General features: G+C 37.8%; 1 protein-coding gene across 7 annotated transcripts in view; it reads right to left on the reverse strand.

Annotated features, from left to right (window-relative positions):
• Nucleotides 1–4,474: 4,474 nt before the first annotated feature.
• LOC115692375 (uncharacterized) overlaps nucleotides 4,475–27,250 on the reverse strand; it is a 29,377-nt gene continuing 6,601 nt past the window's right edge. For 2 of the 7 annotated variants that reach the window (XM_056307160.1, XM_056307159.1), the window contains 23 exons: nucleotides 26,763–26,873; nucleotides 26,627–26,654; nucleotides 26,446–26,546; nucleotides 23,458–23,551; nucleotides 22,063–22,188; nucleotides 21,706–21,966; nucleotides 21,514–21,592; nucleotides 20,404–20,492; nucleotides 20,239–20,322; nucleotides 20,051–20,125; nucleotides 19,926–19,973; nucleotides 17,271–17,366; nucleotides 16,815–17,044; nucleotides 12,924–16,414; nucleotides 12,629–12,708; nucleotides 11,981–12,061; nucleotides 9,517–9,588; nucleotides 9,321–9,426; nucleotides 9,196–9,250; nucleotides 8,370–8,498; nucleotides 8,147–8,264; nucleotides 5,548–5,630; nucleotides 4,475–5,009 (listed from right to left, as the gene is read on the reverse strand). In XM_056307160.1, coding sequence (XP_056163135.1) covers nucleotides 4,589–5,009; nucleotides 5,548–5,630; nucleotides 8,147–8,264; nucleotides 8,370–8,498; nucleotides 9,196–9,250; nucleotides 9,321–9,426; nucleotides 9,517–9,588; nucleotides 11,981–12,061; nucleotides 12,629–12,708; nucleotides 12,924–16,414; nucleotides 16,815–17,044; nucleotides 17,271–17,366; nucleotides 19,926–19,973; nucleotides 20,051–20,125; nucleotides 20,239–20,322; nucleotides 20,404–20,492; nucleotides 21,514–21,592; nucleotides 21,706–21,966; nucleotides 22,063–22,188; nucleotides 23,458–23,551; nucleotides 26,446–26,546; nucleotides 26,627–26,654; nucleotides 26,763–26,785 — 5,970 coding nt within the window. In that variant the 5' untranslated portion in view covers nucleotides 26,786–26,873 and the 3' untranslated portion in view covers nucleotides 4,475–4,588. The other 5 variants (XM_056307158.1, XM_056307157.1, XM_056307161.1 and 2 more) reach the window with 5 other exon arrangements.

Genomic DNA, 27,250 nt, shown 5'->3' on the forward strand with positions numbered 1-27,250 from the left:
CCTTTTGTCTCTAATCTGAATGTGTCAGAAAAACCGCCAGGCAGAAGGCAGAAAAACTCCCTTCTTAAATGTACGGTGGCCGAATTATGCTAATTCCGAAAATAAGCATCAGTTTTCTGATCCGATCTTTTCTTTTTCCCAATAAAAAATACAAAATTTTACTTTAATTTCAAATTCGGCCCCCATAATTTAAAATTTTCAAATTGTTTAAGCCAGATTTGGAATTTTAATCGAAAGTTGATAATTTTTTATGAGATAACAAAAGTTCGTGTCAAAATTGTCACTCAAAATAAAATTGGTATTTTTTTTAGGAATTAGGTCCCGAACTCTCACAATTTCTCTCTAATGGATGCACAACTCGTCTATTTTTCTCTCTCACATTGTGGCAGTGTATTTCTTGCTTGTGCGGCCTCCCCCTCAAAGAGAACTTCAACCCCTTATATAGTGAATGATCCCCTTGATTCTAGGGGTAAGATGGTCCGAGTTGGGCCGGTCCAGCACCTAACCAAAAGACTAACCCGCACAATGTTGATCCCCAATTTTTGGGACCGACGACCGACCCTGTTGAGCTTGGGGTCGAGGATCGAACCGGACTCATAGGGTCAGTCAGGTTCAAGGGTCAACTCGGGACCAACCAATTATTTTTTTGTTTCATTTTTTGTATTCTTTGAAAGGATAAACATGCTATTTCAAATTGCATATTCATCAACAATACAATATTGAGCAACTAAACTATGAACACTAGTATATATCAAATATAAATATAAGATAAGGTAATAACATAAATTTCACACTTGATAAACGCAACAAATCATGAAAATGAACACTTGAAAGACAATTAAACCATAAGTTCAAAATACATAATACAAACCATGAATTATACAACTTCATATCTTGTTCATTCTTAAATGATCGCATCAACTTCCGAACACTTGAAAACACAAACAACATACATATTAATACTTAACAAAGTATGTTTTTTTTTGGTCGAATTAGAGCTGAGTTCCTTTCTAGTTTCTAATTTACACGGCAAACTGAACTGCATAAGAAAAAAGAGAACAGAGGAGAAGGCGCTAGAGTTTAGAGTAGACAAAAGTATATAATAAATAATGCATTATATATAATTATATATAATAGGGTTGGTCCGGGTTGGACCAATCCTAAACTCCTAGGATCAAGGACCAACCCCTACAATGTAGGGTCTCGGGGTCCGAGGACCAAGGACCAACCCAATCTCACTGGGAACTGGACTAGGACCGGTAGGGTTGGGCCGGTACAGGGTCGGTCCAAGGTCAACCCTAGACCGATGCTCGCTCCTACTTGATTCTCTTCAATCTTCCAGTACACCAACTTTCCGTTTCTCAGTTTTCTTCCCAAGAATTTTTTATTTATTTTCAATAGGAGTCTTTTCCATTCAACCCTTTAGGCCGATTTCCTATTGAATATAGCACAGGATCTCCTCCTGCTTCTTTCGGCTTCTCTAACTTGCCAAGTGTGCACGTGTGAATGCCCAAATATTTGGCAAAATGAGTGTTCTTGGTGGATGCGAAATATTCTTTTTATATTATTGAATAATGGAAAATCACATGGATTTTCTTTCCTTCTCCACACATATGGACCGCCCTTGCATTTATCGAGCAAGTCATGAATAAAAAACAGGAGTAACCGAACTATATAGAGAAGCCGGGCTCGCATGGGCTCAGTCTTGAATTCAAAATATCAAAGCCATCCCTCTTTCAGTCCGTTAAGTGATAGTGCAATTTATGTGGGCCAAATTAAAACACTCATAATATCTATATGCAATTTAACTAATTTTTTGTTTAGGGATCGATTTCGATCCCTGATTTTCTATCTAATAGATAACTAAATAGATCGCCAAAATTGAGGTATCAACGGCAGGTTTATGGGGTCGATTATGGCGATACTTTCTCTACAGTGGCAAAGATGACCTCTATTCGCCTTTTACTTTCTTTAGCTGCTTTTGCTTGTTGGCCTCTTTTTCAGCTTGATGTTGAAAATGCCTTTCTTCATGGTGATTTACATGAAGAGATGTATATGGAGCAACCACCTGGGTTTGTTGCTCAAGGGGAGTCTGGTCATGTTTGTCATTTGAAGAAATCTATATATGATTTGAAAAAGTCTCTCAAAGCCTGGTTTAGGAGGTTTACTGAGGTGGTGCTCCATTTTGGACTATTTAGATATTGTGGAGATCATTCTATGCTTTACTGTGTTTTTGGAGCTGGTCGGATATTTCTTGTAGTTTATGTGGATGATATTGTCATAACTAGAGATTATTCTATAGGATTGATGAGTTGAAACTGTATTTGTGAGAGCAATTTCAAACAAAGGGTTTGGGACGACTTAGATATTTTTTGGGTATCAAAGTGGCACAGACAAACAAAGTTATTCATATCTCACAACGCAAGTATGTTTTGGATTTGCTTACAAAGACGGGTATGTAGGGTTAAACCATAGTAAATGGAGTTGGCCAAGATTGATGACAAGCGTTGAGGTAATGCTAGCGAGTTAAACCACTAGATACACCAATGATGCTTCAAATCGAGCATTTCATGAATATACCAAGCATATTGAAATTGATTGTCACTTTGTTTGTGAGAAGCTTCAGGCTGGAGTTATTTCTACTAGTCATGTTAGGATCAGTGAAAAGCTACTTGATATTTTCAACAAGTCTTTAGGGAGTAGTAGGATTGAGTATATTTGTAACAAGTTGGGCATGCTTGATATCTATGCTCCAGCTTGAGAGGGAGTTTTAAAGTGTGAGAAAGTTATTATGGTCATTAAGTGTTATTTAATTAATATAAAAGTGTGAGGAGTGGAAAACCCTTAAAGGTTTTTTTGCTCTCCTCTTTTGTTTTATATCAATTTCTACACATTGAAAGCTCGCAACAGACATTTCGAAAATGGGGTTTGATTTCAAAAATAGCATCAAGATCGCATATTTTAGAGAACCGGACTGAACATATGACAAATGTGATAAATTGTGGTGTTGTCCTTCTTAAAACTCTAATTGACACAGTTCTGATGGCGGCGGAAAGCTTGTGGCTAGATCTATGTGAATTCATCACTTGACATAAAATATTCACAATCTTCCTGACACCCTTAAGATTGAGCGATCACAATTAAAAATTGCATTTGCTGTGATTCGGCCATCCGATTTGGGCAAATTGAGTGTTGTTGGATAGCTCTTGTAGAGAGAGCCCAATTGTACTCTTCGCTCTTAATTTAAACAAAGTTTATTTTTGATCAAAATTTGTTCAAACCTTAGTAAAGAATTAGGTGTCCACAAATGCTGCTTGCTTGTAAAGTAATGGATGTAGGAACAATTCAAATCAAGATGCATGATGGTATAGTAAGGACAATGAGCGAGGTGAGACATGCGCAAAAACTGACATTAAACCTTATAGCTATGACTAGTCTTGATGGAATTGGGTATCAATTCTCTAAGGTGTAAGTAATGAAAGAAGGGATGCTCGTATGGTGATGAGACGGAAGAAAGACAGTGGTTTGTACTTCGTCCTGGAATCGGTAGTGATAGGCTAAGATGCAATGTACTGGAACAACACTTGCGGCACCTTCTCCAATTCCATTATCCAAGAGTGACGCGGCGTATACCACCTTTTCATGATGGGTTTTTTCGGAGGATCTAGGTCTATTTCATGATACACAGAGCGAGTTACTTGATCAGCTCAAATTACGACAATCAATGATCCGAAATTAGATAAGTAGGAAGGTTAATTGCACTTTTCAGTTAGATCCAACTTAGTTTCGACTCTAGTTAGATGACTTCCACTATTATTCCATATTGAAAATCTCAAATGGAAATCTCTCCTATTCTTACTGTTTTTGGCAAATAACTTGGCGTATGTTCATAGATGTCAGATCACAATTTGCCATATCTCGAACGTTACAATTTGTCGGCCTTCACTCTACTATATTGATCCATGGGGACCTTTCTCCTTATTCTAAGGACGAAATTACATTGCTTTTCATATCGAGGACAACTGGTGAAGGGAGCAACTTCCTTCACCAGTCAAGCGACGATAATTTACTTGCAAAAGTTGGAAGCATTATAGTAGAATGCAACAGTACGCAATGGGAGCCTCAAGCAAGTCTGAACTACAAAGGAGATGCATTGTCGACTCACTAGCTAAACATAAATGTAAACCCCGTTTTGCTTTTAAGATTACCAACCAAGAGAGTTTTCAAATGGATCGATCATAATAAATAAGAGAATGAATCAAGTCAAGACCACAAATTTACCTCTCAGGAGGCCTAAAGATCAACCCCGGTCCGGAGAGGTTACAAATGGGAACTGACTTAACCTTTCACTGCTCTAGAAAAAGCCTTCGATAAAGATGTTTCTTCTTGCAAACCTGGTCTGTCCACCGACCCCGACCCGCGCCCCCTCCCCCCCTCCCCCCACCCCCTCACCCCCCAACCCACACACACACACACACACACACACAGAGTGAACATATTTCCCCACAGGGAACATATTTTATCTATGACACATAACCCAAAGCTTTCACTATGCTACCCTAATAAAGAAAAACCAGAATAGAAATAATCAATGTTTTCTTTCCCATTTTCCTTCGCGTTTGCCATCGCGTTCTCTTCTTTCCACCGTCTGCCTCGATTTACTCCCCCTGGAGCCATGCCTTTGGGCAGATCCATATAAACCAGGTTGCCCGTCAAATGCCGACACCAACTCCCCATCCCCAATGCTACCCGTGTCACCCGAGTCCTTGCTTCCATCGAAATTTTCTTCATAACTACTGCCAGTGTCATCTGCTCGGTCACGTGACTGCAAAATTGTGGGTGGCTGCCCAGCAAATGGACGAGATCCGGACAACACAACCGTCTGCATTGTTCCCATGGATGAGCTACTGCCAGCATTTTCAGGCTGCAAACTCCCACCACCCGCTCTAGTGCTTCCTTCATTAACCGGCCTTCCATTATCCCTCTCACGATATCTATCCCGCGAGCGACTGCAGATTTCATCAAGGGGAATACTTAAATCACAAAACTATCAAAAGGCAGATATCATTTCAAGAACAGCAATTTAGGGGATGAAAGAATTGAAAGGCATCTTAGGAAAGGGATCAAGAAAGAGAAAACGGAGTTACCAAACATGACCAGTAAATGCTTAAATAAACACTTGGCCCGAAAGAAGGGCTATGATAAACACAAAATGACAACTCTAACTATGCTCTCATTTTGCCAAACATACTGCAAAGCTCGCAAAACGGATAGTGCTCGGTGGCCTAAGAGGATCCATTGAACTGACTCCACTTAAGTGAGATAAGGACTGGTGGTTGTTGTTTGTTGTTATAAATCTGAGTAATTAAAATAAATATCCATAGTCCCATCTGATTGAATGAATATGTGTACAAGCAGCAAGCGAAAAAACTTGCAATATTATACTACCTTTAAATTTGATCAAGGACTGGTATTTAGAATCTTCAACAGCTGGATAGAAAATGAGAATCCTCTTTAAGGTTCACATGTGAAGCACCAAAGTGATACCTGGACTGAGCGGAGGATGGAAATTCGCGCCTTGAAGATCGTACTCCTGATTCAATCTGCTCCAATTCTTGTTGAAGTTCTCTCTACAAGCAGTGCCATAATTATTACTGAAGAAGACTCATAAAACCAAGAAAAAATATGATCTTTTGTTTTTATTTGACATGGCAGCACTAAAGCAAATCATATCAGTTTAGAAATACAATAAGCTAACATAATTGAGAAAATGGTATGATCTTTTGGTGTGAGACTCACCACTACGTTAGTATAATTTGATGATAACATCTCACTAAGAAGAAAAAATGACTTCCTAGTTTAGTGTTTCGCAAGCAGCACTAACTCACGGTCTTCCTCTGCCCCCACAAAATATGAATAAGTAGAAGGTACATGCCCTAGTGGCACTAAAAAGAAATCTGACAAACTTAACATTAAAGAGACAAACCATCTAGCACCTCCAAACAAGGATGATGCCAGAAGACTACAAACTTTGCCAGGACGTTACTCAAGGTTGGGAAAGAAAAGTAACAGGTTTCTCATGTCTTATAAAATTATGAAGACTAGTCTCTACTACAGCATAATTTGAAAGAATACAAAATTTACCACTTACTATTTGTCTAACTTTTAATTTCAGTTATTGTTGTTACCTACAAAAGCCTGCACACCGTTAATTTCAGTTTCTTCTTTTTTTTATTCTTTTTTTCAAGGTAAAGAAATCTCCATGTACTTTTTTAAAAAGAACTAGAAAGGTTTCCAAGTATGAGGAGTCAATTAACAAGCATCTCAAAGATATAAAATACAGTCTTACATGATAACTAAATTACGTGGAGTCAGTTGATGGATCGGAACCTAATTATTGATGGAAGGAGTCAATTTACATTACAAATAACCCAAACTATAAGGGGTCTCTAGACAGTTCTTGCATAATTTTTTCAGCACATTGTCGAGAGCTTGTCATCACTCCTAATGATTCTCTCTAAGCAATTTTTTTGTTAGATGAACAATCTTCCATAGATATATTTCTCTGTATATACAAAAAGAAAAGGGAAGACAAAAAGCTTCAGAATTCAAAAACTGAACGATAATTTTCTAGTCATTCATGACTATAGCGTGTCCAACTGCACACCCCCAATAGGAATCGATAAAGAAACTATCTGCCCAAGGATTGCCCTTATTCAATCAAACAACATAGTTAGTCGTCAAATCAGGAGAGAATTGAAAATAATTTGAGACTTTGCAGAACCGCAGCTGCCGTAAGATTTATGAAGTACCTAAACTTTTTTAGGTAGACAAACAAGTGAGAATTGAAAGTTGTCAAAACTATTTTTTATGCAACTAAGAAATCTCATAATTAATGATTAAGGGCACTAGACACTAACAAAAGCTGACAGGCTTCTCAATGAAAGATACCACTACATGTTTTCTCTCCATATATAACATATTTATGTGTTATTATCTGCACAATACATATCAATTTTCCAGAATTTCTCATACAATGCCCTTCATTTGTGAATTGAGAATCAACAATAGAAAACAGTAGAAGAATTAGTCAGTACCGTAATAAAACCACTGGAGTTTGATTGGTTTATTGCGAATCAGCAGAAAAATCAGCCAGTACCATACTAAAACTACTAGAGTTTGGTTGACTTAGTGGTTAAGGACCAAACTTGTGTGTAAATTAAGCAGAAAAGAATTATTGCCACCAAGTGCAAATAATTCCGCGTTTGGGCCATCCACCCGAGCTTTAAACTGCATCTTACCTGGTTCATGATGTTAGTGGGGTATTTCACAGAGCATATTAACCATTTGACTACAAAACAATCATAAGTTTGCTATTCAAATGGATTTTCATCTTTCACTAATGGAAAATCTTGGATATGAAGCGGATGATTCACATTAGCTAAGTGAATGCACTGGTAGGTTTGCATGCCATTTAGGTTGAGTTTGCAGTTTCAAAAGTACTTTACAATTGGCATGTGTAAGGAGCTTGAATTTATTCAACTTGAGATAATTTCCACCCACGCACGCCTCTCCCCTCTTGGGTATGTTACATTGTCTATCTCGTAATTATTCCATTCATCCATATAATAAGATGTCGATGAAATTCAACAAAAGACTTTGAACGATGAACAAATAAACTTAATGTGCAATTCAAAGTTTTTCGCAGCTTAAAATTCTCTCAACACGAGGGAAAATTAACATATTTAAGGTGTCATTCACCAGCCTCCCTTAATACAGGTCACTCTTGAGACTTGAGACCCCAAAAGTTTTTAAAGAGAACTCAGAACTTTGTAGTACCAGGAAAAATAATTAAAATTAAGAGAAATGCTAGTTGTACAGATTAGTAGAAGGATTTGTTTATTGAAGGATGTGACGAGCGTACATTGGATGTTTTCTATACATTGAACAAACTTTCCTGAAAATCCCTGGTTGGGGAACAGGAACTCTTTCTCTAAACAACAGTTTATGCATAGACTTGTCATTTACCACACCATACCAAATTTGCATGGGCTCTCTAAATTAATTGATCTTCATTACTGCTTAATTGCCTAGAACTATAGAAAGACATACGGTATGCTTGAGCTGCAGTGAAAGATTTTCTTGCCTGTGCCTGCTTCTCCTTTTCCAGATCAAGGTTGTAACGCAACTCCCTGGTTCTTGCACGCTCAATTTCAAGCAGCCGTTGTCTCTCGATCTCTTTTTCTACCTCAGTCGTCTTTTCCCTAAGAGAGGCCATCAGTTATTTACACAAACATGATATCATTCATAATTTAGAATTGAGCATAGTTGAAATCACTAAATGCATCAATACAAGGGGGAAAGAGAACCTATCAAGCTCCTGCAGTAACTCTGCTTCTCGTACAGCAGCCTCTTCCAGGAACTTCTTGCGAGTGTGTCTCATAAGGAGTTTCTTTTGCCGGCGAGCTATTATTTCTTCTTGCAGCCTTGACTTCTCACTGCCAATTGAATTAAAGCTGGTGATTAATCAAGAATTGCTACCAAGCTTGCCTCAAGAGAGCATGTTGTATACATGCTTAAGGAGCCTTCCTTCCAATTTATCGGTCCAATTGCAATAGTTGGGTTCATTGATATATCTTGTATAAAAAATGGCTGTCACATAGAAAATCAATTTCGATTCTTTCTTTTTCAAATGATTCATTTCCGATCAATATATATGGATCGACGGAGTTATGTGTCATATAAATCCTCTGTTCATAGATTAATGAAAATGGGCAAAATCTCCATTTGCATGTGCCATTCTACGAGTCTTTTCCATTTTGCATATGGCTTTATCACTCCCTTTGACACATCCACTAGTTCGGAACTTAACTTGAAAGCCATATTCTGAATCAGCTGTTTTCAGGATGCTCCCAAGAACTAACGAATGGCAAGTGCTGTTGCTTCTGGGGCATTATATTGACACAATTAAACTATGAATATCTAAGAATCAGTTACATAATTGATGAAGAGTAGCTTCAAACCTCATTACATTTTTCTGAATGGTTGACTATCATTAACCAGTTACTAAGAGATAATTCTCCGTTGACTTCACATCATTTTCCTCCAGCTATTCTAAAATCGTGACTGACCATGTGCATCCTCAATGTGACGTAGGAGTTGAATTGATTGGCTAAGCATGAAAGTGAAACTTACATTGAATGAATAGAGTTCTTGATTTGCTGAAGACGATTCTCATCCTTTATCAAATCTGAAAAAGGAAGCATAAATACTGGAAAAACAAATTCCACGAGATAAAGATGACAAGGTCATAAGATCACCAGCTGAAGAATTAAATCGAGTGGTCTCTTTGGTATCTCTAAATTGATCTTCTGCACGATTCTCATTTTGAAGAACTTCCAACTCCATTTCAGCTTCTTCTTGCTCCTGCAATACATTTTATTTCAAAAAGGGAAAAGAGAGAGAACAACAAAGTCCTAAATGTGAGCCATGGATCACATTGAATCCTAGACTCACCACAACTTCTTCAAGTAGTTTTCGAGAGAATGCTTCTACATATGACTGAGCAGAAGTCAGCTTTGTGAGTACCTGAAATAAGTCGGTGCATAAAGAGTTTCTCAAGGGAGAAGCATGATGAAGCAATAATATTAAATGTTAAGATTCAACATGTAACACTTCTTCCTATGTTTAAACGAAAGAAAAAAAAAATTGCAAAATGAAGGCCAAACAAAAATACAAATGCATCAGGGTGAACAACAGAAGAATAGGGAAATATGAACATTCAAGGCTTGGTTTGTTTTGTGGAAAATGAATGTTTTGAAAAGCATTTTCCTAAAATTAATAGTTTATATTGCTTACAAATTGAATGAATGAAAAATATTTTCATCGTCCATGAAAATCTTTAGACATATTGTTGTCAATAATTAAAACATTCTTCATTGGCTAATTAATTGAAGTGATACAAGTGTTCATTTTTAGGAATATTTTCCAAATCATTCATTCTCTGCAAAACAAACGGAGCCTTCTGCTTACCCTTTCATGATCACTCACGAACTTTCTTTTAGCAAAAGAACTAGAGCTACTTTGTAATTGGGGGTCATTTTTAGTGGAAAACTAACTCAAACATCATATGCAGAAAGTGCTAGATTCAACTGGCATATCCTTTTGACTCACAATCCTGTCTGTCGAGATGGTAAGAATATAACCTCTTTATCAGTTTCAAATTCCTATCAATTACATGTCATCATTATGAAGATAATTGTTCACAATCAGCAAAGTCATAAAAATTCACCTAATTTTATGAGCTAAAAGTTAATAGACATGCTCAGTATCTTCCTTGAATGCATAAGAATTTCTTGGTTGAAATACAAATAAAACCTAAAACCCACTGGCACTAAGCTAATCTGTAAAGTTACGCAAACAACTAAGGATGGTTCAAAAGATTAAAGTAAATGCCCAGATATAGATAAATCCTGTTATCATAACAAATTATCCACGAACTGACAATTTAAACCAAATAAAAAACAAACTGGACATAAATTCTACTGTCTCACTGGAGACCAAAGTAGCAATAGTGTGCTACATGATTGCTAATGGCAACATACAAAGAAGCATCATCAGCTTACAGCATCATATGTTTTCAAGACTGTTCCTATCTCCTCTATCCATCCACAACATCGCTTTTCCAGAAATCCTTTACTCACAAAATGCGTACAAGTTAATAACTCGAATTTCAACAAAAGTTGAGAAAACACAGGTTCTAGCAACAATTACCATACATGAGATCTATGTTAGCTGACGCTACAATCCAAGAAAAACTAAAGGTCCCAACTTGAGTTCAAAACTTGATGATCTGACAAATACTATAAAATACAATGTCCACAGCTATTTATCCAGACTTAGTCACAGATGTCCAGTTGCAAAAATTGGCCTTCAAAGCAGGTTAAATCTCCAAAACAAAAACACGACACTGGCGTTTGGAGGTGCACTAGAGAGGACTGGAGTGATTTTTCTCTTCAAGCCGCACTAAAGTGGCAATGGGAATTGGATACACTTTTTGGCTCGACACTGTGTAGCAAAATGACTGTTGAAGAATTATCCCACATCGATTGACAACGGGTTCTAAATGCTCTTTATATTCATGTGGTCTCTCTCCACCTAATAGCTTAAGCTTTTGGGTTGGACTTTCTAACATGGTATCATAGCCAATGCTATCCTTTTCACGAATGTGCGTGGTAAAATTCCATGTGAATGTGCGATGTCAAAATTTCACGTGCTCCTCGTAATCCGACTTGCACGTGAGTGGGGGTGTTGAAGAATTATCTCACATCGATTGACAACGGGTTCTAAATGCTCTTTATATTCATGTGGTCTCTCTCCACCTAATAGCTTAAGCTTTTGGGTTGGACTTTCTAACAATGACTATAAGATCGGTTTCCAAACCTTGTCAATGTTGCCGGGAACAAGTAGGCCTTTGTGGTGGACTAGTATAGTTTCAATATGGAACGATAACTTGGGAGGTAGATTTCTCAAGGCAACCCATCAAAGCTTTAGCTAAAAGTATAACTTGGGAGATTGATTTCCTCCTGTCCAGCCATCTTAAAGTTTTACAAGAAATATTTGAAGGACAGGAGTCTTCAGTTTTGCAATTATTGAAAATCGGCTCAAAGTTTTACACTTTTGTTAGAGTGGGGCATGCATGTGATTGAAAATGCATTGACAACACTGTAAATGCTTTGTCTCGCCATTAGGCTCCTTTTAGGTTTCTTGAGCTTTTTTTGCACTTGAGTTTGCACCCCATTGGTGCTCTATATGAATTGATTTACCTATAAATTCAGTTCACTACCTGCTGCAAACTTCAGATTGGCTGCTGTAATGCCTTAGACATAACCACAAGAGGAAGATGTACAACTGTAAAGTTTATCAGTTATGTTTATGTAATATGACATTAATAAGTAGTGGCCATAGAAATAATTACTACCTGAAGAATTTCTTCACGTGTGCTGCTGAAATCAGGATCAAGTTGCTTGAACCCACTGGCAGAAAGAGCTTCTCTCAAGACCTTTTACAGTGAAGCATGGTTCAGTAAACACTTAATATAAGCTATTAACCATCGGCCTACATAAAAGCAGTCAGACAAAATTCTTTTGATCCATCCTGCATCTAATACAGCCTCTTATTAGGTGATGAGCTCCATAGAAAATGATAAATACTACTCAATTCAAAAGTTTATAAAAGATATCGGTAGTAGATAGCTCAATAAATAGCACCAAGGAGGTACCTCCTCTATACAATAGATATGTCAGAAGACATATCTAAGAACCGCAAGAAAGATCAAGTAGAAAAGGAACCATATCATCAAACCAAAAGAAGAGAGTGGTAGCCTATCCTTGATTGCACCTATTTGACTTCATTTTTGAGACCTCCTATGATGCAGAAAATGAAAGCTGGGATGAAAACCAGAATTCTTTTTACTTATTTTCACAAAACATCAAGGCTGACAAAGCTAATAGTTCTTCCCTAACTGACTGTACCATGATCTGATTCATAGGAGCCACAACGCTGCATTCGAACATTATTTAAACTCAAATTACGAGAAAAAAAGATAAAATGTCCATCTTCCACTTACCTCTTTCTCCTCAACCCCTTTATCTCTCAACCTACATAAGGCTAGGCAAATTTGCTTCTCAAGATATCCAATCCTTCCTTCTGCAACATATAGAGTTCCCAGGTCATTTCAAAACAAAAAGAAAACACACACACACACACACAAGGTTCATTCTAGCTTTCTTTTTGCTTCTTTTCATAAATAATCATCTGTCTTTTCTTTTCTTTTTCTTTTCTTTCTAGGGAAAGGTGGCAGGAGCTGGAATGACTCTTCAAGAGGCTAAAATCAACAGCAACAAAGAAAACTTCGTTCATACCAGTCTTTGAAGATCCCAGATTCTCAATCTCAATCCATAGATTATCAGGAATCAAAGATATATCTTCCTCTGAAGAGTACAGGCAAGCGCCTGCAACAAGTGCTAAAGAGAGTTGTAAGAAAGGGCTCTCAAGCATTGGATATGAAAGTTTCCCTAGGCCATTTAGAACAGCATCAGCAGATGCAAGAAAACATTGCAACTGCTGACGACCAGCAAAGGGAATATAATCTACTAGTAGTGCCATTGCACGCGTCCTCAGAAGCAAAGATGTATCTGATGATCCCATAAGAGCAACATGATCCCATGTACTTGAAACCAGAAGAGGGAGAACCGACTCAGCAGCATCAGTAATTGAAATAGGAGAAATGAACTTATCCTGATATCGTGAATAATCCATGACTGAGATTCCGTCAATGTCTTGACAAACAATTTTTCCCAAGTGCTTAAGTGCTATCAGCCTTTGCTCGGGTTCATTATGGCCAAGCAACCTACAAAATAGCTCCACCACTGGAACCTCCTTTCCACTAAAGTTATGGAATCTTCTACCAAACAACGTCGTCAACCATTTATCAGATTGTAAACGCCAAGAAAGTTTAGGAGCACAGCAAGAAAACCTTGTGATTGCTATACATAGGGTTCCCACAATATCATGAATGGGCAAAAGAAGTGGTACTGCAAGTAGGCAGTCAACCATCACAGATGCAACTGTCCAGCAATGTCTTTCTAGGAGAACCAAAATAAATTCACCAAGGCCCTCTAGACCAACCCTCCAATGCATTGGAAGCTCGTTCAATGATGCAACCGAGGTAGGAGAGTCGCCCCTTTTGCCATCATCACATAAATGAATGTTTTGCAGAATTGCAGATAAGCACCTCAAGTATATAAAGCTTTCTGCTGATGAAACAACCAACTTCTTGGTAAGTCGATGATGAAGCATCCAACATTGCTCCAGTGTTGGACTAAGTTTGTTAATCAGGCGGTCCATGTCCTCCACAAACTCTTTGATTTCCTCCACAGACAACGACTTAAGTTTACCGCTAATGCTACCAGTATCCGGAACCTCAGATGTAAGTGACTCATGCAAAATGTCATTGAGAAACCAGCCAACTGATTTTCTGTCGGCATCGTAGAGTGCATTAACACCATCTGAAGATAACTTGAGTGGCATAACGCCATAGAACAGTAATGCTTGACGCAACAGTAGCTTGCAGTTGTCCATAACACATTGGAAAGCACATATGTAGTCATGGTAGGAAGATGTGGGCTCAAAAGAAGTAAAATTAACCCACAAGAGTAAAGACTGCAATATGTCTCTCCTATACTGGAAAGAGAGATCAGAAAAGACAGATGCCAGTATGAAAATTGTCAAAGCTCTTCCATGTGATTTAACAGAAGAATCAATTTCACTGTCGCTTCTCTCCCCAATGGTCTTGAAAAGCTCATCAAAACACAGTGATTCAAAACTGAGACACGAATTATCAACTAACGCAAACTCATCAGAGACTTTCTTTAGAGAATATGAAATAATTGGCTTCAAAAGAGACATTACTGAATCTAACAAAAGCACATCACAGTACGAGGCTCTGCAAAGAGAAACCAACATATGCACCAGTCTAGGTGTCTCAGCTACCATAGCTTCCATATGCTCACCTACTAGGGCTTCAAGTATGTAAAGGATAATTGCTTTTGCATTTGTTGCAGCAAAACCTTTTATTTCAGTTGGACTAAGCTGAGAAGCGTTTGATTCCTGGGAAAATGGCTTTGAACAAAGATCAGAGAACCAGCACAAAACATCAGGGAGTACAGTGGAAGGAAGAGACCTGAGTTGCAAGCCGACAGCCTCCAAAATGATTTCTCCAAAAGATTCAAATTGCCTTTTCATATTAGGAAGAAGTCTACAGAGATCAGGGTAAATGACGTAAAAAGACCGATTTCCATTTTGTTGAACATATTGTTCAAACCCTTTACCTAATGCATTCTCTGGTTTCGCTCCTAATTGCTCAATACCTATCTCATCATCTTCTCTCTTAAAAACTTTATCTCCCATGGACAGATCATCGAAGAAAATGGATAATAAATATGTCAGCTCAGTTAAATCTGAGACAAGGAAAAGATGGTCCTTCACATATTGCTTTGCATTGCGTGATACTGCCATCCAACCAAGGAATCGGACAAGAGGAGAAGCAGAAATTGAAAATGTCGATATTTTTTGCATCCACGCAGAAGGTGGGAGCAAATTTCCACAGTTGGTATTATTGATGCTAATTTTGAGCTCTGAACCTTCAGTACCAGCACTTGTGGCAACTACCAATTTCTTAAGCAATATCCAGCGCCTTTGAAGCTCGTACACTCTTTCAGCATCCAAATGTAGATTACCTTCCTTTAACTGAAAATAGAAGGAGGTCAGCATACTATTGAAGTACTCAGCAGAACCTAAGATGATATTAATCACAAGACCGGGGTCACAACAGAGCTTGGTGGATGAGTGTAACAAGAACAGAAGACCTTCCATTAAAATCTCTTGCATTGAATGTTGCTCTCTTTGCAGTCGCTGGATCAGAAAATTACACAGCAAACCCTGGTTTTGTCTAGCCAAGGTGATGGCATCAGCAGATTCTACATCTTCAGGAGATAACTCGACAACTGGTTCATCAGATAATTCTGTTTGGTATGCATGTCCATCATCTGAAACTTCCCGCTGATAGTTCCTGTCCAATTCAGCAGCTTTAAGTAGTAACTGCAGCACTATCTTGTCTCTTTTCTTTTCAAGGTGAGCTATACTTTCAAAAGTATTGATATCACCAGAGTGCTTCCTCATGTCTGGAACTGTAGAACATGCAGGAACCTTGATGTTACTGCTGGTTATTTCACTGACAACCTTCAAGCTGTATCTGGAAGACATGAAAAAGGGATTGATATAACACTCAGCCGCCAAAAGCAAAGCATCAATAGCAGCGTCATGACCCTCTGCAGTAACCTCATGCTGTGAGTGCAAATCCAAAGCCAAACGTTGAAATTCAGAAGCTCTGAGCTCACAATCCCTATAATTGGCAAGTTGAAAATAATCTGCTTGCAAGTTGAAATACTCCAAATTAAAATCTGCATCAAAAACAAACCCACTCTTGGACTGGTCAGTTAAGCTTTTGTCAATTATATGCTTTTGTTCTGAGCTGGTATCTTCTAGCTTAGCATCTGAGGTATTCTGATCATGAGTGACGGACACATTTAGTAGTGCTATGTTCCGCAGTTCATCAGGGACAAAAAGCATGGCTGCATCTTCAATCCCATCCACCTTAGCAATTGCATCAGATACCTCTACCTTCCCATCATGGTCGTCCAGGCTACTTGCCTTTGAGGAAGCTCCACCACGTCGGACAGCAGAGGCTAAAGAAGAGGAAGTTGCTTCCACTTCATTAACAGAAGCAGGAGACTTGCAAAGGTCAATGTCGGCTGGCAACTGCATATGAGGTTCCAATATTGAAAGAAGCACACTGCACATACATACGAACTGTTATTCCTTGCTCTGGGTTCACTATTTAATTCAACAAGCCCAGGAAAAAGCCATCACAGTGCACAAAAGCTCCATCATTTCTTGTTTATAATTTGACAAAAACATTCTGCTTTTACCATACAACAAAGAAAAGAGCTCCGATTACCATTTGAAACTCCATTATGAAGGAAAAAGGAATCTTCTTTTTTTTTTTCACTTCGCCCTGAGTATAAAAAATATAGAGTATATGTTCATGCTTACAGCAAGACTATTTATCATGCTTCGAACCATGATATCATAAAACAAATGCAGAACAGGAGTGGAGGTCTCAAGATTATCCTGGCTAATCATCCTGCAGATAACTTAATTTCAACTGATGTGATAGTGGGAGAAAAAATTACCTAGGAGCAACCGATCCAGATCTCCATTCAGATTCCAAAGAAGGAAGTATGGCTGGCTTCCATACAGCTGTGCGGATGATGTTGAGGGCAGTCTCACAATTGCTTTCCTGCTTTTCAACAAAATTCGGAAACACATCTCCAAAAGCTATTGTGCTCTTGAATGTGCTTATGGCGGGATCAAGGAAAGGCTCTAGCATCTCTATAAGGAAGAGAATTCTATGCTTGACTTCCTGAAAGAAGCCAAAAGAAAATCTCACTTCTACACAGTATCTAATCAACTGGAGAACTTTGAGAAGTGAATAAGCAGAGAAAGCTAGGGTAACTAATGTCTGATCCGATAAAAGAAGCCGAGCATGATAGAGTTTTTGAGCAGGTAATTGTCAATCTTGATTCTCGTCATTTGGAACACCAGGTAGCAAATCCAACATATAAACGGTCATATAAACAGTAACGCACCTTGTATTTTCCCAATATATCATCCAGGTGCCCAGACAAACCAAGAAGAAAGTATTTGAGGGAAGTTCGTGCAGAGGCAAGAGAATGACGAGAAGTCTGATCATGCAATAATGAAAAAGCCTTAAGATACAACTCTCAAAGAAAGCCACAGTTAAAACAAGAAGAAGGAGGCTGTAAACATTCAAAGCCTGACAGACAGAACAACCAAATTTAACAACCCTCAAAAGGCCATCATTCATGGATGTTTTTGCAATTTCTGTCAGTCAACAGAACACACACAAAACTAGAATAAAGGGGAATTTGTAATGTCTAACAGATATCGAGCAAGTATGAAACTTTGCTGAGGTGCTAAAGCTATTCATGAATTTCAAAGCAATCATATTAGCAAAAGTTAAGAGACCATTGCCTACCGATCTAGAAATATAAGGTGATAAATAAAGGTTTATTTCATTAACTCTCCCCCCTCAAACGTGATTTGGGAATTGGCCAAGACTTAAAGCATGGAAATAGACTGTAGTAGGAGGTAGATGAGGGACCTTTGAGGGATTTGAGCACCAAATTCCTACTTGATACAAGGTAGAAGTTGTGACTCTATCGTCAGCTTATCTAAAAGCTTAAGCAGGTTCAAATCCCGCTGCCAGCAGTCCCCTTTGGTAGGCGATCTATAAATCCACTTTAAGACCTTATAGGCTTGTGGTATGCCTTGGCCTTGGCATGGCGTAACCTCCCCTCTTCCTAAACTTTCTCATACCAAAAAGAAAAAAAGGGATGGAACAGTAGTTAAGGGCTATAAATCTACAAAGCAAAGAGAAAAGCATTTGGTCATTCATATAAAGCCATTATCATTTGAAAACATATAAGACGCTTCACATGTCACTCTACACTTTTTCGTAACTCATTGAAAGGGATAATTTAAATGTTGCTTCACTGCTCCTTTTTTAATCTGTTTATAAGAACTCTTAGTTTGGTCCAAAAGGATGCCTCTCTAAGCTGCTAAAACTGGGTGGGAAGTTGTACAAGAGCAAGTGCCTTTAATGTGCACAAGCCAACAGCATTTCCAGCAAAGATCACCTACTTGTTCCAAGTCCTGCTGATAATATTGGGATCATCTTCTGAGCCTAAGCAATTATGGCTGACAAATCCACTCTAGACTTCTCTCTCATATATAATCTCAAGTCCACTTTTTTCCTTTCCTTTACTCCTTTGAAGCTCCCGGTGAACATTCCATCTAAGTGGTTCAACATATGCATTCGTGCGAGATTGTTGATAAATCCATACTTGAATAAAAATGCAGACATATGTACTAAATAAATAGTGATAGACTTACAAGTATGTACATATCTCAAAATTGGAAAAACAAGTTACCCTTGGACTGATAAACGGAGAAATTCACAGTTAGCACTACCAAGAAGTTGCAGTTGCACTTCTAGTGCACCTTGGATGGTTCAATTAAATGAATCATGAAAGTGGTTCCCGTCATTCAATCAACGGGACAATTACCAAAAACCATTCTCTACCTTTTTTTAACTCACACTTTGCACCCTTTTTTTAAAACGCTGTCCATTGCACCCTATGGTTTTAAAGAACCTACAATTCACGCCTGGGCTCCAACACCACTAGAAAATTATAGAAAGAAGAAAGTGCAAAGTACAGGATTTAAAACAAGAGGATACAAAGTGTGATCAGAGAGACACAAGAGGATGGTTTCATAAAATTTCTTTTAACTCAATGACAATGAAAGTTAAGAAGCCTGAATGAGAATATTTGGATACACAGCTGATGAGAATGTGAATGGAAGTGAAGTCAGGTATAATGTAAGTTATTGCTCACGTGTCATTAGTTGACAAAGGGATGGGGTAAGTTAAGGCTTGTATGGTGTAGGTTAACCATTAGGTACTTAAGTCAATGCGCACACATATGTAGAAGCACATTATGGTACTTGTACAGATTCATATTGAGATAAAGAGACTGAAGAAACTCACGTTAGGGTTAAGCCTATGGTTTTCAAATGAATCCTCCCTCTCTTATTTCCTTTCTTACTCTCTCCATCTTGAAAAGTAAGTTGTTGATAATAATGAGGAAAGAAGACAAGAAAAGAACTGAATTTTGGAATCGAGTCGTTGAATTTCCAGAACACGGGAGAAAGAAGACTTTGGCCATTTTGAAAATACTATGCACGTTGTCACCATCCAAATTTAAATAGTCAGTTTATCTAGGCGATACACAAATCTGAGGGGTGTATACCTTTTGTCGATTGAAAAGCTAAATAAGAATCTGAAAAGGGCGTATGAAGGAATTTCTCTAAATGTCACCATAAGGTATATGAACTTTTCCTAAAACAGAAGAAAGGAGTTATCAGTTATTCCTAACCAATCAATCATTTCAATCAATATTGAAAAGAATCTTGACTAGTGCAGTGATCATAAGAGGCTTTGTCATAATTGGGCTTTTGAGTTTGCTCTCTGAGAATTAGTAAATTTATATGGCCTTTGGGCCTTATAAATCAACTCTCGCTTCTCCAGAAACAAAAATGAGTGAGAAAAGGAAGTCCCGACATCAAGACAAGGGTAAGAAAAATAAAAGTTAACCCACAAATAAAAGGAAAAATAGAATGAATAGTCATAGCACTGAAGAAAGAACAACAAGATGTCAAACCTGTATTATGCCTAAGAGGTCCTCTAGAAGTTCCATGCAAAGATCAACCTGCGTTAATGAGAGTAAAAATGGTAGTGAGAGTGAGCAAAATAATTAGCACCAAAGGAAGTTTACTTGCAACCGACCTTTGCAATTACTTGGGGCATCCATGGAGCTAAAACGCTTGAACAGAGATCAATCAAAACACAAGCAGCCTTAACCTATCCAAGAGTCAGTAACAATGGTTGAAACAGAAGTGAGTTGAGCAACCCTTATCACCAAAAAGTACGATTTTCATATACAACAGTACAAGACATGTACGACAAGCACAAACATGTGACTGCGAAAATGACGAAAGATATCCAGCAGTGGCATGGAGTAATGGGCGGTACAGTGATGAAGATGTCGTCATGACAATCTGCATATGCAATTAGTGGGGTCAGCAGATGTAACAGAAAACAAATTTTCAAAAAATAAAGAAACCTTTGCCAGATGCAACCTGAGACAAGGCTCGCTGGACATGCGGTTGTCTCCACTGGGAAAAACTCTCAGTATAATGATCAGAACTGCTCAAGGAGGGACGAAGGGCTGTATTACATATAAAGCTAATTAATCAAACATATCCAGTGATATTTTAAAAAGAAGTTGACAAATAATGTATGAAGGTTCATGGGAAAGCATAAACGAGAAGACATGTGGGTTAATTGCAACTACATCCCACCTGAGGGAATGGGAATGCCACACTTAACATCCCAATTTTAGTGACAAGCCACCCAATCTTTCAACTTGTCCAAGGTTCTTCCAAACATCGTTTTTTGTCAAAAAAATAGGGCATTCTGATCATATGAAAGGGCTTTAAAAGTACAGAAGTTTCTGTCAACCCTCGCTTGCACGGCTGCAAGCTGGAGCTAATTTACTCTTATTGTCATGTTGATCAATTAAATTCCTTCCATAGTTACCCCTTGCAGTATTTCACAGCGGCATCCTCTAAGACAGCAAACGTAAATTCAGAAAGCTTGATTCGGTTGACATATGAGTTTTTTTATTTATTTTTCGTTTTGGCTTGAAAGTTGGTATAGCAATCTCAATAAAGTAGATTCCGATTATGTTAGAAAATATTAAAAGGCCCTGCTACTTGTTCAAGTAGAAACCCATGTTTTCTTTCTGTGCTTCTGAAATATTTCAAAAAAAAATTGCTAACACAAAAAGTTTACACATTAATTAGTAACATTGAACCAAGGTAACAGCACACATTAACTTTGAAAGAAAAACTAGCATTTAGGACAAATTTGCCACAAAAGAAAGAATGAGAAAATAATCTAATAATCAAAAGGATAGAAGAAACATTGTCACTGATTTCTAGGTGAAAGAAACATGCAACCAACCCTACTGTAAATATTTTGGTATTTAAAGAATTCAACATAATGTTTTGAAAATTGGATAAGTTCAATAAGAATAACTAAATTGTACCATGTCTATTCACACACAGCATTCCGCAATAACTGCAAATCTACGGTTCCAGATGTTTTCAAGACTACAAACATTGTTTCTGTAAAATAAATTCAGAAGTAATATCCTCCTAAAGGAATTATGATTCACGGTGCTTGACCTGGCAACAGTGCTTGCATAAGCGGTAAAGCTGACCACATCTCCACAGAGTTCTCCGCTAGTTTTCTGCAAAGCTGGGGCTGTGAAGTATATAAAGTACATAAAAAATGATGACTAGATCCATGGACCAAAAGCACAATAAATAAGGGATGTCATGAAAAGAGGAGCACTGTATGCCTAAAACTCAATTGACCTGTGACGCACAGGCATAAAGCACATGCATAATTCCTTCTTCCACTGCCCATATATCCAAAATGCTCAGGTAGCTAGAATCTGATCGATCATCAGGCATCTGGAATTCCTCTCCAAATAAGCTACAGAAATCAGTTAAGGAAAAAGGATTGCCAAATGCAGGCATTGCGTTATCCTCCAAACCCGGTGCTTCATCACATGAAGGGTTAAATGTCTCTTGCCCTACAGCAGGCTCGATGAACTTTTGCAGAATCACAGAAGCCTGCAAAATTTGAACAAGAAAATCAAACAAATTAGAATAGGTTTAGATTGTGACCAAATCTTCAAAATAAGTAGGAGCAGAGGATGATGTTATTACTGCTTTGCAGACAGTTCCCAAGTCAGAATCTTTATAGGCCTTTCTAAGAAGCACAAAAACTGCATCTGACCGGAAAACAGTAGAGCTGGATATAAATAATGGTGATGCACTCCGAAATCGCCGAGGCTACACATGTGAAGAAAAAGAGAAATTATGTTGCCCGCAATCAGTACTATAAGATGATGAAAGTTTTTTCCGTATAAAGAATGCAAAAGGAAAAGTGTATCCTACCTTTGAACTTGGAAGATGACCAAAACTATGGGGATCTTAGCTCACAAAGCAGTAGAGAAATGAATATCTAAAGTATTCAGCTAGAACAAATAATTTAACATACCACAATTATATATTGTTGTGACAGGTGGAAGTTACATATCAATAAAGGTGTCAATTTGCATCCATGGATTGTGTCTGTCAACTTAAAGGGGTATTATTAAATAGGTCAACCCAAACACAACTTATATCTAATTAATCTTCTTGAAAACTCCTCCTGAACATGATCCACTTATTAAATAGGTAAATCAAAGATGACTCACATAACCTGTTTAATTAATCAGTCCAACCCCACCAAGACCCAAACAACCCTTATAGCTTCTTGACACAGCTCAGTTTTTGTTGCCTTTATTTATGAAATTGACAAGTTTAATATGATTATCTATCAAAAACCAACTAATTTCAGAAAAAATCAACAAAACTATGAACTAGTTCCTTATTTGGTTTAATTTTTTAAAAGAATTCGGAAGTAATCCTACTTTACCAAGAAAAACTTTCCAACTAGAGTAACTTATTGAAATGTAACAATCATTAGCATCAATATTCACTGTTAACATATCCATTAGTATTAAGAGAATACAAAAAGATTAACCTTATTGAAAATATATAGGTTATCGTAGGTCATTAAACCGTGTATCAAGTTGGCACAATACATTTCACTGAAGAGGTCGGACTAGGTCACTTCGGGTTATGCAAGTTCAACCCACATATGACCAGTATATTTATTTTTGTCAAACAGGTTCACACGATAATGACATGAACAAAATGACACCGCTACATATCACTGATTTGTCACCATTATCCTCACTTTCAGTTCCAGACTTATGTAATGTAATGACTATGGTTGACAATCGATCCATATGTATCACTAAGTAAATCATTATTCTCCTCACTAAAGGAACACAAAACCTCGCCAATGACAAAAAAAACATGAAACAGGGTGCAAAGAGACAGTCTTTCAGAAAAGAGATGACTCCCATCCATGTTTCACTAACAAATAAAGGAGTAGACAGCAATTGGACCTGGGCGGGGGAAACAGGGTGCTAAGAGATAGTCTTTCAGGAAAGTAATTAGTGAGGTTATGAGGCTGCAAATCAGAAATAGTCAAGGAGAAGATAAAAGTACCTCAAAATTTGAGGAGACGGTTATCACTGACGATGGTTGATTATTTTTAGGAACTTCAGAATCCGTGACATTTGACGAAGACTTCGTCGTTTCACTGCATCACAATATCACCCTCCACAGCTCAGCTCATAATTCATCTATAGCAGATAAAATTACACATGCAACCTTAGCATAACCTAGTTAAATCACAGATCCATACCATACAGATAATTTTAAAACAGCAAAATACAATATGTCGGCTTCTCAGGACAGGATTTTTGTTTTTTTTTTTTTTATAGACCAGTTTTCATATAATAAAATTTTAGTGGATGATTATATCAACTGTATGGCATTCTCATGCATCAGTCCCTGGTTTAAGAAAACCGTAGCATTATGCAACATTCTTTACCAATTCAACTTATAGGATCTATTTTATTTATATCCATTTGGTGGGTATGTTTAGTTCGCCACATCAACGAGCTATTAGTACTTTTTTGAATGTTAAAGACAATTTTCATTGAAAGGGTACCAAGTGGGTAACACCCTTGTACAAAGCTAGATACAAGAGACACGGTCTATCAAATCCAGCGAAGAAAAGGTGTCATTTTAGTGATTTTTGTGTGGACCAGAAACTAATAACTTTTTACCCATCTATTTTACACAACCAATACTAGAACCTTCGTTTTCAAAGCCTTGAGATTTCACCCCCTCCAAATTATCAAAAAAAAAAAAAAAAACTAGCTGGAGGCATGGTCGAAAGCATTACGCCCTTCCCCTTAACCTGGCGAAAAAGAAGACGTTTCCACACCCACATTTCCTCTTTAATACCAGCATATTCAAACCGAGTTATACAACCCATTGCCAAGGTGGAATGCCAAAATCACCTCATCCAATTGCAGTGGAGAAAAGGTGACAAACAGACTCACTAGGGTTTTCCATAAAAACACCTATTCACCAAGTTGAAGTTTCTCCATTGCATACTGTCAATGGTCAAGATATACCACCACGTAGCCTCTCAAAAAGAAAAGGCAACTCTAGAGGGTGCTTTCCATATTAAATCAGTTGGGAAAGCTCCATCCTACTTGCAGATGTTGAGTAAATGCATGGTAGAAGGGTTTAGTAGTAAATCTCTGTCCTTCAATAATCTCCAACAAACCATGTCATCTCACCGCCCCAGTTTAGCAAACTGAAAAATCTCAAGAAAAACTCTGAAGTCTGTTGATATCTCCATCATTAGCCCATATTCTAAGAAGCATTGCAGATTACAATCCATCAGAAAGGAAACAGAACAAACTACTAGCATTTTCCTGCAGGAAGCTATTCTGAACAAATCCGAAAAAGCTGTCTTCAAGGAAGGTTCGTGCACCAACCTGTCATACCAGAAGGAGATGGAGGAGCCATTTCCCACTTTGAACTCAATAAAATGCATAAAATTAGGCCATTTTTTCCTTATCCATCTCCAAACTCCAATGCCATAAGTTTCACTGTTCAGTGGAGTCACCCATCCAAAGTTGATGACTCATATAATAGTCAGCAATTCTCACCCTAGTTGGCCAGTTAACATTAAGTACTCCATAGCCATTTTCCAAGGAGATCCTTGGAAGAGACTTTTCTTGCAGCCCTCATTGAACAAAAGTTCGTTTGACCAATCTTCAAGGAAGGTATGTGCACCAACCTGTCATACCAGAAGGAGATCGAGAAGCCATTTCCCACTTTGAACTTAATAAAATGCATAAATTTAGGCCATTTTTTCCTTATTTTATCTCCAAACTCCAGTGCCATAAGTGTCATTGTTCAGGAGTCACCCATCCGAAGTTGATGACTCATGAAATAGTAAGCAATTCTCATCCCAGTTGGCCTGTTAACATTATCTATCTCCACAGCCATTTTCCAAGGAGATCCTTTAAAAAGACTTTTCTTGCAGCCCTCATTGAACAAAAGGTCATTTGACCTTTGCCCAATTTACTAGGTGAAACTTTCTTGCCTTTCCAAACTTCCCAAAAGAATCGTTTTGCAACATCTCCATTCTTTTTAATTCTTTTGGCCACTGAAGAAGGAAGGGAATAAAGACAAAAGTTGTGCCAGTATCTGCCGCTCTTTGACATCCGCTACCATGCCGGGCATACCGTTATTAGGCCGCTTTTGATAAGTCAAACTTCAAACCTGATACGGCTACAAAGCAGAGCAAATTTCTAAGATTCAAAAGATCCTCCTCACTTGAGCCAGAGAAATCCATAGTATCATCAGCGAATAAGAGGTGAGAGATATTAATATGACCATCTCTAGTCCGAACATCTTAACAAACCTGAATCGACTCCTCTAGCAAGCATTTAATTCAAGACCACCATTCCAATATTGAAATGAAATGGGGAAGTTGATCCCCTTGCCTTAGAACATAAGACTTCAAAAATAAAATAATTAATTAGCTTCCATTCATCAACACCATGAAAGAAGCAGCAGAAATGCATTCTTGAATCCAAATTGATATTGCCATCACTGGCCAGATACCATTTTCTCCTAGACATGCAGCAAAATACTACAAGACATGTGATCATTGGCACTTTAAATGTCTCATTTGCACACCATGCCTTCTTTATATACAAACAGAAACCAAAAAATTAGAAAACAAAAGGTGCTATCATGAATGGTCATGGTCAGTTTTCTAGATAGAAAGGCTTCCACTTAATTCATACATCTTTCTTGGAAATTAGTTGTTAATAGTAAGCACAACCCATGCCAATTATTGAGAATTCTTTTATTAACCAACAATAACAGCAGCTGCAGCTGCAGCAACATCAACAACATCAAGAATGCCATTTCAAGTTAAGCAGTGTCATACTCAATCCTTTTGCACCACTTCCTAGTGTATTTGTCCATATCTTCAGAGGCCTCTTCTTAATATCTTTTAATTGTTTAAAAGAAAATTCCTTATCACTAATTTGATTAATTGTTGATCCTCATAGAAGTATAAATCAAACTGGAAAGACAGGTAACTTCAAGTGAACTAACCGTTCATTGACAATGTGAAGTATAGGGTAAAATGGACCCGCAACCATAGCAAGAAAACGAAGGCTAGGTTCAGGAGCATCAGAAAAGCTGCTCAGGTCTCCCTGGAATTAAAACTCCATGTTACCCAAGATCATAATAAAAAGAAGATGATCTATAATAAAAAATGAGATCAATAAATCACCTCAAGTTGGGGAAGGAAAGGAAGCAATCTGCATGTCATGTATTGAAGCAGCTACAGATCAACAAGCATCAGATAAAAAATGAAACAATTTAAAACAAGACCAAATAAAGATTAGGTGGCAGCATATGTCATCCACCTGAAGGTGCACATCCTGAGCATCTTGCTTGTGGGCTATGATGTGTGGCAACAAGTGACTGACAACTGGTTGGAACTCTGGTTCAAGACCAGGCACAGGAACTCCAATTAACTGCAAAATATGGATAATTAAATAATCACTGAACAGTCATGAAATAGATGCTATGTTCATAAGACTTTCAAGCATATTTAAGGATAACAAACAATAAGGAGAGACCACAACAATAAAAATACACCATATAAGAAGTAGCAGTTCAAAATCTGGAAAAACAATTTCTCTTAAATAGATAATTGTCTGATTCAGAATTTTAAATATCCAATCGTAGTTAAATCAAGTGAATTTCAAAAGGGCAAGTGCCAGGTGGATCACCATGACTAGACCTTGAAGATTCACTTATTAGGCTTTTCATTCTGAACTGTTTTAACATTTTCTTCAGAGTAAGAAACAATGCTGAATTTTACCGGGCATGTTACTATGGTAGGGAGACG

The sequence above is a fragment of the Syzygium oleosum genome, unplaced genomic scaffold, assembly GCF_021117445.2.
Source record: "Syzygium oleosum isolate NSW1041296 unplaced genomic scaffold, Sole_v2.1 Sole_v2.50, whole genome shotgun sequence".
Lineage (NCBI taxonomy): Eukaryota > Viridiplantae > Streptophyta > Magnoliopsida > Myrtales > Myrtaceae > Syzygium > Syzygium oleosum.